Source organism: Rhinolophus sinicus, linkage group LG05 (genome assembly GCF_036562045.2).
Source record: "Rhinolophus sinicus isolate RSC01 linkage group LG05, ASM3656204v1, whole genome shotgun sequence".
Lineage (NCBI taxonomy): Eukaryota > Metazoa > Chordata > Mammalia > Chiroptera > Rhinolophidae > Rhinolophus > Rhinolophus sinicus.
The window spans coordinates 68,134,163-68,147,642 of record NC_133755.1 but is presented as its reverse complement, the minus strand read 5'-3'; the positions used below and the strand labels follow the sequence as shown (position 1 = coordinate 68,147,642).

Genomic DNA, 13,480 nt, shown 5'->3' with positions numbered 1-13,480 from the left:
CCACCCAGGTTCTCCTGCCACACCGGCCGCTGTTACCAAAACCACCAGGAGTTTTTTCTTTTTAAATCTTTCTGTCTGAAGCTCTAGAAAGTACCCTGTCATTTCTTTGAATCCTGGTCTTGTCCATGTTCTTCCCACGTCCCGTAGCATGGGACATACTCAGGGGAAAGTCCAAAATGCTAGATCGGTGCCCTGTTCTATTTAAATGAGAAGCCGATCGCTTTCTTCACAGCTAAGCTGAGACATGAACAGACAGTTGTAAAACTCCATCATCCAATCTGAGCACAACTGGGTGGTACACATTTAATAGTCAACAAGTGAAAAGACTAACATTGGGGAACACACCAGAGACTTCCCGGCCCTGCTGCTGCCCGAGGCCCTCCCTGTGCTGCCGGGCTCAGAGCTCAGCGCTCTCTGCAGGGGCACAGGACGCTAGACCAGCCCCATCTTCCGCCACAAGCCTGCCCAGGACCCTGCGGCTTCTCTATCAGACACAGACTGAGACTCAGCGCGCTGCTTGAATGAGGGCCGTCGCAAGACATGCAGAGGAGCAGCGATGTGGGGTGCAGACGGCTGGCCACCTTGTCGCATGCAGCACGCACCTGCCGCCCTAGCCCACTCTACCCGCTGGGGCTTGTCAACATGAAAACAGACGATGGCGTAGAAACAGCATGAGTGAGTGAATGAGCAAGTGGGTTAATGACTACAGAAGCTCAGCCTCCAACCATGGAGCGAAGACACGGGTACCTGGCGGACGATCAGAGTGCCCTCCTTGGACGGGGTCATGGCTGGCTCACTTTCTACATCGTCGTGGACAATCATGGTTTTCACGGACTCCGTTTCACCATTGCTCAAATTCAGAGATGACCTATTGTGACAAAACCCAGAGGTGAAGGGCCAGAAGTCCCGTTAGTTAAGGACATTCTGTTTAGATTTGCACCCTCTCAGAGTTACTAGGTGAGGTCAGCTCTCCAGCCAGAAAGTTCCCTCAAGGAAAACAAATGCTTAGCTTTTCCCCTTCAATAATGAACTTCCTGCTGGTACAGTTTGTTTTCGAGCAAAAAAATCAGAAGGAACACTTATGGATACTTAGTTACGCTGAAATGAAATTTCGCGTCTACCATGTCCTCAAACTAAAAGGAAACACTGAAACACATGCGGGGGTCCTGGGGGTCCTGGGGAGAGGCACTGACGTGCGCACGCGCACACACACACACACACACATATGAGCAGAAGGGAAACACAAAGGCTGCCTGCCGCTGACCCCAGGACACCTGCATGTTACATGTTCACAGACTCTCAGGACAGGTTAAGGAAAAACTGGCTCCCAGTGCAAAGGCCCAGTGGGGACACTCATCCTCCCCAGAGACACCGAGGACTGACGCGGCTCTGGTGTCCTCCGCTCCGGACGCGGGCTCCTCGGCCCCCTCCTGCTCTGCATCGTCGTCCTCCTCATCCGTGGTCCCCGACTCCTCACTGGATGAGGAGTAGTCTGTCACCTTGTGCGGCGGTCGCACATCTTCCACTGCCCGAAGCTCCTTGGCCAGTGCAGTCAAATCCTGATGCACAGGAGAAAAAGAGTAAGGCAAGGCCGGGTGCGGGGGTGGGAGAAACCAGCAAAGAATGAGGAGTTGTTTGTTCTGACTACTTGATGGAGAAGAGCCACAACAGTAGTTTCATTAAACTGTTTGGTAGAGTATTTACCAGTATCATGTAAAGGTAGGTCCTTAAAGCTTCTGGTAGAAAAGACCAAAAAAATTCAAAAGATAGACAAAAATACAGATAAGACAAAAAGAAGTCAAAGATGATAAATACAGTTCAAATATCACAATAAAAAAAATAATAATCTGCTTATGATAAGCTGACAGCATTTTTCTTTCAACTGTAAGATAAAATTCTAGATCAGCAAATGTGTGTAGACAGGTCCTTGGAGTTTATTATAAAGAGATCTGCCTCTGTGAAAAAATCTTCTAAGGAGATTATCCATAAAGCAAGACTCTAGTTAAAGAAGGCTGATTTAAAGTACGTCTTTGGTGAAGTTTTTATTTTTAACTCCAACTTTTATTTTTAACAATTTCGAACCTACCAAAAAGTGAAAGAGTGAAGTGAGCACCCGTGTATCATTCACATCTTGCTTCAATCATTAACAACTTGCGACATTCATAAGAACAGTTCATGACACACGAAGTGACAGGGTGGTAGCAGTGTGTGCTGCTGCGGGCAGGAAATGAGGCAGGCCGCCCTGTCCCCACTGTACCCACGTCTCCACATCCCCGTCATAGTGCCAGTAAATATGAACATCAGAGAGAGAAGAAATCCATAGTAAAAGATATTATTCAAATAGGGCTTCATTTCCCTTTACTCTTCTATACTGAGATATTTTAAGACTGAACCAATTATCCAAATATAATTTCCAAGTGTGATTATTATTTATATTCTACATTTTCATACAGAAGTCTGAAGTGTACCTTTCTACTTGGGAATTTATATTAAAATAATGACTTTTTATAAAGCAGGCTATTCTGTTTTTTTCTTTTTACCAGTTCCAACAGTTTTCTTCTTCTCTACAGTGAAAACATGTTTCTTTTCTTTGAGCTTGAGCCTCTGAAATAGCAGTGGTCAAGTATTGGACCTTGAGTCTTGTTAACTATTTCATGACTATAGCTGTGGCTTTTTAAGAAGTCGTTTTTAAAAGCTCTATTTAATAAAAAAAATAAAAATAAAAATTAAAAAAAAAAAAAAAAAAAGCTCTATTTAATAATTTTAAAAATGCATGCAGCAAATTCTGTTGTTAAAAACATGAGGCAAAAGTTTAGTGTTTTTCATTCTAGAAAAGAATAGAAAGGCAAGTTGAGGAAAGAAAAGCAACATAGGTCGAAAACAAGCTCGGTTTAAAAGGCAGTTAGGTTACTGCTCTGAGGCTGAATTTCCCCGGCGGGCTTACCACTTCACCCTGCAGTCCAGCAGCAGTTCCATTGAGCCGGGTAAACCATCAGTGATGAAGAATGCATAGCACAAAGCAGCCCGGGAGAAAGAAGGGGAGAGAGGAGAAGCACAGAAATCAATCAAGCAGGAAACCAAAATTCCCACAGGCTAAGAAATCCACAGTGTGAGCAGTCACGTGGTCAGTTAATGCAACAGGGATTAAAGGAGAAGTGTGAGAAACAGTCACACTGCCATCCAGGTGCCAAAAGGCAGAATTTAAATAACAGGTGAGTTTAAGAAGGTGATGTAAAATAATTTATTCTAAAAGCCAGTATTATAAATGCCCAACTCATCAAGAATGCGTAAAGGTTAATGCTAAGCAAAGAGATAAAAAGGCTTTTTTTTTCGCAATTTTTTATGACTAGGGTGGGGAGACACAAATGTGTCTGAGGTACATGGCTTCCTTATAATTCCTCAAATCTGTGAGGGGGGGGGCCCACAGAAGGGATTGCGCCTCTCAACTACGTTATTTTTAATAGAAAGATCTCACTCAACCTTGAAATAAGTAAAACTGATTTTGTGCAATTCTTACAGCAGGTTTGAGAGGTCTAAACACTTCTTTTTTATCCTCAGGTTTTTTCGCTGCATTTTCAAGGCGCTGAGATGGAGAGCCTTCCGATTTGGATGATGCTGCAAAGTTCAAAACAGACAAGAAAGGCGGATACATGTCAGCATCCAGGTGTGTGCTCCAGAGCAGACCTAGCCCACCCGCCTTTTGTTTCTCTCCCCTCACCCCCCTGCCCACTTCTGTTAGCCCCACTCATGGCAGGGTCTCCACATGTAGGTCTGGACCCCAGGGCTTCTGACTCCTTATTTACACCATCATCACACTCTAGTTAATATTCACAATACCTTCTTATATTATGACAATACAGGGAGAGGGAATTTTGATAACCTATTATTATGAGTAGGTTGAAATAACCAATACTGACGTCAATATTGATGGAGTCTATATTGAAAGAAGTGGGTTCAAATCTAAGCTCAGACATTTAGCTAGTCGCCCTGAAGGAGTTATTTAATCTCACTAAATTGCAGTTACTGTAATCTGTAAAATGGACACAATAACTAGATCTCATGGGGTAACGCATGCAAAGTGCTCCCCGTGCTGGGCGTGTGTAAGCTCTCAAAAGTTAACTCTTTAATTATTAACATTATGATGACTATTAATTAGTGTCACTAACAGCCCGTACTGAAATATTGTTTTGTGATACGCAGCTATGTGATGACTACACGTCTGCTCCCATGATGGAAAAGGGTTCCCAATACATGATCGTAGCCCGATGTGGTTAACAGGGAAAGGAGAAAGGAAAGGCAACCTACATCTCACTCGGAAGCGCTCCCCCGAGCCGCTCTGAGACCCAGGGTGGGAGCCAGGCTGGGATCCCGAGTTGCTGGACCCAGAGGAGCTGCCACTGCCGGGCCTGGGCACCAGCTTCTCCACTCTCTCCCACAGCAGCCTGGGCTCAATACTGCTGTTGGAAAAGAAGAGGAGAGAACCGTTAATGCATTATGCCAAGATGCAGTGTCAACTGATAACACATGTATGAAATGTAGGGAAGATGAGAAAAACAGCCTACAAACAGCATTTAACATTCAGCTCAGCAAAAGCTGTAACAACATTATTCATGGCTTTTATCTCATATTAACAAACCAAAAATGCTAAATGATATTCTACCATTAGCAGACCCCAAATCGCCATCAGGTGTGAGACGAAATGCTACTATTTGGTCTAGAAGTGTCATTATTTCTTGTCACAGCTACAAACTCAGTTTCTTACTATGAAAAATTCCACTTACATATAATTACACACAAAATTATACTGTTTGCAGGCTGCTGCTCTCAGCCATCCATCCCCCTTCTCATGAACTGACACTTATGCAGGGTTCCTTGTCTGCGCTGTGCTGGAAACACGACAGACAGATGGGCTCTGATGTGTCTCCACCAGGCACGCACCCAGGGCACCAGTTAGCTGGGTGAGAACTGATGCACAGACCCAGTCACAGGGGAACCCACAGTCCGCCCTGACCATTTAAGGACCAAGACGGCTCCCTGCAGCTTCTGGGCTATCAGCCATCTCACTACTTCAAGTTACACTGAGGTTCCGTGTGCACAAAGGTACCTTCAGAGGATCAGTGATGATCAGGCACAAAACATTCCACACAGCGACACAGTGCCCTTTGCTTCTTCCACTAGGACGGCACTGGTCAGTGGGACTTACTGGGATGATGAAAGTGTTCTATAGCCGTGACACGGAAGCCACTGGCTACATGGGGCCAGGAGCGCTTGAAATGTGGCCAGTGCCGCTAAGAAAGTTAGGTTCTAATTTTATTATTTAAATTAAGTTAAATTCAAATCTAAGTAGCCCCAAGTGGCTAATAGCTATTGTACAGGACGGAACAGCAATAGCATCTAAAACTGTTACTTGGTTAACTCACGAGTTTCCTGCAGACTATATGTCAACCGCAGGCTTTCTTTAGCGGCCTTTTTGTGAGTCCCATACCATTGCCAAGGCCTTAGGCCACCGTTTAGATAGTAAGCTCCTTCAGGGTACAAGTCTCTTAGGCCCGCTCCCCCTTTTCTGCTGTTCCTTCCACTAACGCTTACAAAAACAGGTGCTAGCTTTCATTTTAAAACTGCCAGTGTACACAGTCGGATTCAGACTCTTTTCACTCCAGATTAATGTAATGTGATTTACATTAATGGATTTTATGGCAGTTTTTCTTTTACAAACTGATCACCTCTTTGTCCCAGCACGTCCCTTTTTGTGGGCATTTTTATGAAAACGGATGACATATGACTGCAGGAGACTGCGCCGGAAATCTGTTCTTCAGCCTCTCCCTCGTTTTACCTGGTGGAGTTTCTTTGACCTGCTTGGCTACTCTGCGGCCCACTGCCCTGTAGTGGGGAGTCCCGACGGGACAGAACAGGGGAACGAGATGTTGTTCTCACAGGAACCTTTGGGTAGAAAATACAGCAATTACATTCTTGAAAATATGAGGAGAAAAAAAGATTTCCCGACCAAAACATATTTTTACAGCAGTCCCAATTACATCGGCCTTCCTACCACAACCTCCCCCATCCCTGACCCTTCTCAGCCCTCCACTGATACAGAAGAAAGAGAACATTTAGTCAAAGGCATCAAAGGAGCCAGGGCAAACAGCCCTTTTAGGCTTCTGTAACACCTATATATGATGTTTGGACTGAAGTTTGGTGGCAGGGGACATACAAAGCATTTTGCTGAAATGATGTGAGAATCAGGAAAATAAGCTCAAAGAAACCAAACAATGTCTGCAAATGGATCAGCAAGAAACAAAGACTGGTAGGAAGCAAGAAAATATTCAGAGGAAGCAAATTCCAAGTGGAGGAAAAATAAACTAAAATGTGCCTTTTTCTTTCATTTCACCATTAAGTAATTATAAAAAATTAAAAAAAAAACACTCGAAACAAAAACAAAAACGTCCCTCAATTTAAAAAGAAAAAAATCATTTTCTTTGACATGCTTATGTTAGTTTTCTTCTTTATAAGACTTTTCTGAAAATTTTGGTACTGGTTAATGTTCCAAAATAATTTGTAGCTTCTGTGTAAAGTTATAAGACAAGTGCTAATACATATTTGATTCTGTTTGTTCTAGAAGCATATTATTTATAGACTTACTCTTAAATTATTATGTTACCTTGTGTTTATGTACACAGTGAACAACAACATTAAAAAACTGGCTGTTGGCTGAACATAATTGCCTAACTATGGACCTTTCTCCCCACCATAAAAAGTTCCTTTGAAATTTCATCGCCCCTTAATTCTGGTGAAGTCACCATACCCTTAATTGAAATAATTTTTTAAAAGTAACAGAATGGAAAAAGCAGCACACGTCTGTCTTCCTGCTTCTTACCCTTGGAGGCACCTCGTCACTGTCTGATCTAGACCAAGCCTTTTGGGTGGGGTCAGGTACCTCCGACTTAGAGTCAGAACTCTGACTTAGCACCTCACTGCGGGAAGGTGGACATGGGTCCTGAGAGCGAAGATGGTGGTGTGCAAATTTGGGAGGAGAAGGGTCACTGAAGGAATGGGATCGCGAGACAGGGGAAACACTGTTCTTGAGAGATGCCAGGTGGGACCACTGTACCTTACGAGAAAACAAAACACAAAACATTCAATGCGTTCTGCATAAAACGCTTTTCTGGTCAATACCAAATTCAAAGCAGGAATTGGGGGAGTGCAAACTGGGGTGCTACAGTATTAGGTAAGCCAGGCAGCAAAACAGTTATACTTTTAAGTGAAGAAATGGTCTGGGGAACACAACATGGAGAAAATAAATGTACACTTATAAGGAAAACTCTTTTAATATGCGGACAAACATTACAGCTAGAAGTAAACATGAAGATTTAAAATTTTAAAAAAGGCTTCTCGCCTTCCTGTCCTGAAAGGAGGGACAACGTGCTGCATGCACATCCGTGTCAGAGCAGGTAGAGGCAGAGAGGAAAGGCAGAGAGAGAGAGAGAGAGAGGAGACAGGACGTACACTGCCGTACATGCAGACCTATCTATCCACTCGCAGGTTACCTGGCAGTGCAGGATTTCAAACCAAGTAACAGCAAAACAACACATTTAATGAGCAAACACAAACCCCTCATGTTTTGACAGACTATAACAGAATAACTTAAAAACAGTCAACTTTTCAAATACACCAATAATTTTCCTTTTTCTTCTCCCAAGTCTTAAAACACTGAAATCCTAGATCTCCATGCATCTTCATACTATTAACAGCTATGAAAAAAAGAACTTTGATTTCTTTAGAAATATTCATTGCTATAAGTCCCTAATTTCTCCTTCTACTTGACAATTAATTACTTGTCAACTGAGTTTATCTGGTTGCTTTTAAACAGGGGAAACAATCTGAAATAATCTGTACTTTCTTTCAATTCTATTTTAAAATGTGTTCAACATTGCAATTTACATAATTCCAGCTGTGTATCTATTACATAATGCATTTAATGAAAACTGGAAGTACCAATTCATAACTGAGTCAGCTTTTTGAAAAACAAGATTCAGAACTAGCTCCAGGTTTACGATTCCATAATTTCTAGGTGAGAGTCATATAATTCCAGTTACTGACTGGTGTAAGCCCAGATGCCTAAAATGTTTAAAATTTTCAGGGGAAAAAACATGGAACAGAAAGTACTATCTGTAATTTTCAAAAATGGGTTTTAAAATAACGAGTCCTACCTGATAAAAAGTTCCCCCCAAAGCATGTTTTCATAGGTGTATGTTTCAGCACAAAGCAATTTCACACAGAAGGAGGAAAAGGGTGGCTGTTTCCAGGAACTGCAATAACTAGTCACTAATATAAAAAGTGGTCTACACAACTCAGGAACTCCTATTTTCTAAACTGTTAGTGGTTAAATAGATAAAAATTTTCTATTTGGGGTTAAGTTTTACTTTCAGAATAAAAAGTTTAATCCTGGACTCTTTGTGAGAGTGTCATCAAACCAATTCTACTAGTCCCTCCTTCCCTTTTTTCGGTTTTACCATCTCCTGCTCTCATCTGCTTCATTTTCTTTCCAACCATCACTCTCTGGAGCTGCCAACTGGCCTGTGGTCAGTTCTTCTGTGAATCAAGAAGCAGCTGATCCCATGTAAACACCTCCCAACACCCGCCACCCGCCCCCCACACATACACATACACCTTTTCCTTCAGTCCTTGTTCTTTTTTTAAAAAAACTACTTCATACTGGGATTATTTACTATAACACACATTCAAATCCTCATCTGAATTTGTTTTTCAGAACACCACAGCTGCTTCTATCACAAGCATGTGAACTTCTGTCTCCCAGTACATGCAAACATCAGTGACAAGTAAACTCAGCCTCAGAAATTATTCCCAGTGTTCTGAATAACACAGCTGAAAGGAGCAAACGTCTAAGTCGTTTATTTTCATTGAGAGAGGTGGAGTCGGTGTTTTAAGGATCTCTGAGATCTCTGACGTGGGTAACCTCTGCAGTCTACTTTCTTCTCCAGACGGCAGAGGGTCTCTTAACCACACAGCAGTCAGCCCAGAAGGCTCTGCCTCACCTGGACAGGGCAGAAGGCTGTGGTCGGCCAATGAGAGCTCGTGACCTTTACTCTGAACTATTACAGGGAAAGCCACACTTAACCCACGGAATCATAACCTTTATTTGGATCTTGAACCTTTCCAGAATCTTTTAAAAGGCCCTTTTCCTAGAAAACTATGCACCTTTGGACAAAACCAAAAACTGCTACATGGAATTTCAGGGACGTCGTTGGCTTTCTAAAGCCCACTCCCAGAAGTGGCCAGAAGCCAAGGACGATGGGTTAAGGAAAAGTTCTGGTTCTCCCTCTATGTACTTATGATACTACCTTCCTAAAACGAAACTGGCAAATCTTTGTATTAGAATAAGGAGGTGCTTATCTATGAACATCTCAGTTAGGAAAGGCAAAAAGTTAGACTAAAGGAAGAAATCACTGAATCTAGATTTCTTAATACATACAACAGAAGTCTTAAAAGAAAAATCCTTCTCTCCCCTGTCAATGAGGCTCTGTCCTCTGTAAGTTAGTCTAAACTCAGTCCTGCTGACCCCTTCTCTTTCCACATGTGGTGACACACGGAAACGAGGACAGGACAAGCAAGCCCGTGGCTCGGGAGCTATCACGTGCGTCTCCTCCACCCACAGCCGGCTGGATGCCGCTCGCTACCTGTGGCTCGGCTGGTCTCTGCAGGGCGGGATGCACAGACTCGGAGTTGCCATTGGAAAAAGACTCTGATCTGGAAGGCACTGGTGGCTCCAATACTCTGCCTGTCTGCTTAGACTGGGCTTCAGGGGAGCTGTGGTTAGTTTTCCTAAATCTATCTTCCACCTGCATCAGAGAATTAGAAGACAGAACTCAGTGTTAGTAAGGGAAAAGCAGATACCCGAGAAAGCCTGGCAGTGGACGGACTCTAAAGAGAAATTTCCTGTTTTCTAGTTGAAGAAAACAAGAAAAGAGAGGGGTAGCTGGGGGGTGAGGGAGTCGGGGAGAGACAAGTAAACCAGTACTAGGATTTGATGCAGGATAAAGAAATACTTAAGATAAAAGGAGAGGTGCCCTTTAAAATCTCCTCCTGGCAAGAATTCTAGATGATAAACTAGAAAACCAAGTTAAATCTTCACAACCAACTAAACCAACAAATTAAAGAATTATCATCAGGAATCCCAAACACATTTCCTTCCACCAAAAAGAAAGGCATTCCACAACAAGCAGAACACTTGGTCCCAGAATCTCCTCTCTGGGAGCCAGACGCGGTGGCAGGTCGCCACCTACTGGCCAGAACTCAGTGTCCTCTGGAGGCCGATCCCTATCTTCCTAACGGTAGGTCCCCTGAACAGCGACTGCTTTGCCACATCCTCACTGGGAGGCTCTGGGGCCCCGAGGCACCAGTTCTGTCACAAATCACCATCACCAAAAAGTCAGTAAATCAGGCCATCCGCGTACTTTTTGCTCATGGCAGGAAAGTAGTCAGCCAAGCCACATGCCCCTCGTTTACATTTTAAAAATCCATTCTGTCCCTCAATCGTCCCTCTTTCTGTTTGGTTTAGTGTTCGCTTCACAAAACACTTCACTAGATAAGAGACGCTGGACGGGTCCCTCACTTCTCAGCTAGAAAACCCAGGGTGTGGGGGTCAGCAGCGAGGTGTTAAGCCCCCCCAGCACTAGTATCAGACAGCTGTCAGGAGGGGGGCATCCCACAGTCAGTGTCTCAGCAGCACAGGAAGCAGGTACCTCTCGAGCGCGGTCGGCGGGCTCGTGGTGGGGCTTAGGGTCTGGGGCGTGGAAGCTGGGCTTGCTCCGATCCGGGTGCTGCGGGAGCTGCGGGAGCTGTGGGTGCGGCCTCCGGTGGTCGTGCTGTAGAGACAGGAGATAGGCTTGTTCTTGTTGCAACTGCCTCTGGAGCCTCTCTGCCTGCCGGTGCTCCTCCATCTCCCGCCATCGGCACTCCTTGGAGAGGGAGAGGAGAACACTGAATCTAGGGCCACTGCAGAGCGCACCTCTTCTCCAGATTCACTTTCTCAACTCTTTTTAAAGACCATGCTTTTTTTTTTCCTTCCCTTGTTTTATAACAAAGCAAAATGGCTAGGATTTTAAATAGCATATTACCTGTGGAAAAATCTGACAGCTTGTTGCTAGCCATAATATCACTGGACAGAGAGAGAATTGAATTAAACGTCATTGGTTTCGATGGTTTCAAAAGGTACTTAAACTATGTAAAAATCCTATGGCAAGTGCTTTGAACCTTCAGCCCTTAGCATTCTGGTTTGTTCACTGAATGCCAACTTCTGTTCAAAACCTTGTCTATCTACCAAACGAGAACAGTTAAGTTATGAACAGGAAATAAGTAAATAAAAGCCACCTGGAAATGTGCCCCAAGCAGTAGGACCACAGAGGACGTCTCCACTTGAGCCTGTCAGCCCACAGCACTAACCAAAATGGTGTGGTGGCGACCACGGCTACGTCCAGCTCAGGGGAGGGGGAGACACACGAGCCCTGGCACTACAGAACAAGACAGATACGGGGCGTTACCAGTAACATGGCCTGCTCCTGGAGCAGCTGCTGCTGAAGGATTTCCAAGTGCCGCTGCTCCTCTTCTAGCTGTCGCCTGATATACTCCTGTCACACAGAAATTACCCAGCAATCAATTTAGCCAAAAGGAAAGCATCAGAACCTCCTGAATGGAGCACCGAGAACCATCTGCCCCAGCCGTCTTTAGTGGTAATTCACTTAGTGATGACATCTAACCAAGTCTGTTGCTAAGGGTTTTCCCAATAGTTTCAAATTCGCTGCTGAGATCTAGAGTCTAAAATATGACGACATGCACTCCAGTCGAATACACCAAGATGTCTGAAAGTTTTTCTGTGAGAACACAGCTGTGACACACAAATGTTGGGTTTTAAAGAACTGTGAAGTTCCTCTTAGGATGGCAGACTCCGGAGAAATCAAGAGTTTAATTAGACAGGAAACCAGAGGGTTCTCATTAATAAATATCTGCGCATTAGTCATTATTTATAACAAGTGTAGGTTGCTAACTTTTAAAATCCCAAACTAAAACCTGTTTAACATTAAAACAAACACGATTTGTGTTTTCTCCGATGATACAGAAGATACCTGGAATGACTACATTCTGAAAGTCATGGGAGCACCAGATTCAGGTGACTTTTCAGCAGTGAATATGTCCAGGCTCTTCACTGTAGAGTGAGTGTGAGTGTGTGTGTGTGCGCTCGCACGCAGAGAAAGGAGGGGGTGGACGTGACTTATTTCCAATGGGAAGAGAATGATAAACTAATGACAACAGGTAAACACATCCACAACATGTTATGTAAAGAGGAAAGAATCAACCTTGACGCTGCATGCATATTTAAAGGCCTGGGAAAGCACGTGACCTCCACCTACGACCTCTAGCAAGCCCTCAAGCTCCCATTTTCTGTCTCCTCATTTGAGAAATGAGCACCAAGAATACTCTCAGGACATCTTGTGAGGCGCCAACATGAGATATAAAATAACTGAAAAGAATGAAACATTGTACAGACAAAAGAAGTTTCCTTCCTTTTCAACAGGGAAGAAAGCTAAGTTCTCTAGAAGGGGAGTAGACTATGGGGTCTGTGAGGGCAAATTTATGCTGAAATTCAGGAGATTTCTTTAGTGTCTACTGCTGACCATCCACTCATACCAAAGTTCACACCTTAAGATAAAAATAACCATACATCTGGGCTGAACAAAAGTGTTAATTAGCCAATAATCCTGGTTCAGAGAATGCTGGGTAATAGAAATTATGACAAAATTTCCTTAGAAAGGCAATTTAGCCAAAAAGAGCCAATGTGGGGAAAAGCATGTCTGCAAGGCCACTGGCAAATGCCCCCGATTGCACCTTGGGCTCCCGAGGTGCATGTAAGCCTAACCCTCCACGACACACACTATGCCAAGGGCTGCCCACGTGGTGTGTGGCGTCCCCAGCAATGACTGAGAAAGGAATCTGACTCCCAGCTCAGCGCTTCTTTGAACTAGACAGAATTAAACCATAACTTACTTAGTCCCTTCATTGGTTTTCTGCCTTCAAAACATAGGGACAACTGGAAAATTCACATCGATCCAAATTACAAAGGCCCTAACAGTCAATGAACACACAGGGTACAATTATACATGTACACAAACACGCACACTGAGGCAGAAATGACATGTTTCCTACACCGCTGTCAAGAGGGCAATTATTTTGTAACAGAATGAGGAAAGCAGAATAAAAGTGAATTCTGATGCTATTTTTTAAAAGAAGAGGTGAAGAATACTTGCTATCCACAAAAGCTAATGACTGCCATTAGAACAATAAAGATTGAGTATTACTTTCATACCATCTTTGCACAATCAAACTGTGAGAATTACCCGTAGGTGATTTAATTTTTAAAAGTGTGTATGTTTTCTCTCCTCATTGCGGTCCCCAAGTATAAATTAGA

At 43.7% G+C, this 13,480-nt stretch overlaps 1 protein-coding gene across 49 annotated transcripts in view; it reads right to left on the bottom strand.

Moving 5' to 3' along the window:
- Positions 1-13,480, bottom strand: part of MAP4K4 (mitogen-activated protein kinase kinase kinase kinase 4) — a 188,672-nt gene that overhangs the window by 23,160 nt on the left and 152,032 nt on the right. For 4 of the 49 annotated variants that reach the window (XM_074332411.1, XM_074332399.1, XM_074332402.1 and 1 more), the window contains exons 14-22: positions 11,559-11,645; positions 10,761-10,976; positions 9,696-9,857; positions 6,875-7,108; positions 5,834-5,940; positions 4,306-4,457; positions 3,518-3,615; positions 1,384-1,559; positions 748-868 (exon numbers count right to left, since the gene is read on the bottom strand). In XM_074332411.1, coding sequence (XP_074188512.1) covers positions 748-868; positions 1,384-1,559; positions 3,518-3,615; positions 4,306-4,457; positions 5,834-5,940; positions 6,875-7,108; positions 9,696-9,857; positions 10,761-10,976; positions 11,559-11,645 — 1,353 coding nt within the window. The remainder of the gene's footprint in view (positions 1-747; positions 869-1,383; positions 1,560-3,517; positions 3,616-4,305; positions 4,458-5,833; positions 5,941-6,874; positions 7,109-9,695; positions 9,858-10,760; positions 10,977-11,558; positions 11,646-13,480) is intronic. The other 45 variants (XM_074332407.1, XM_074332443.1, XM_074332437.1 and 42 more) reach the window with 20 other exon arrangements.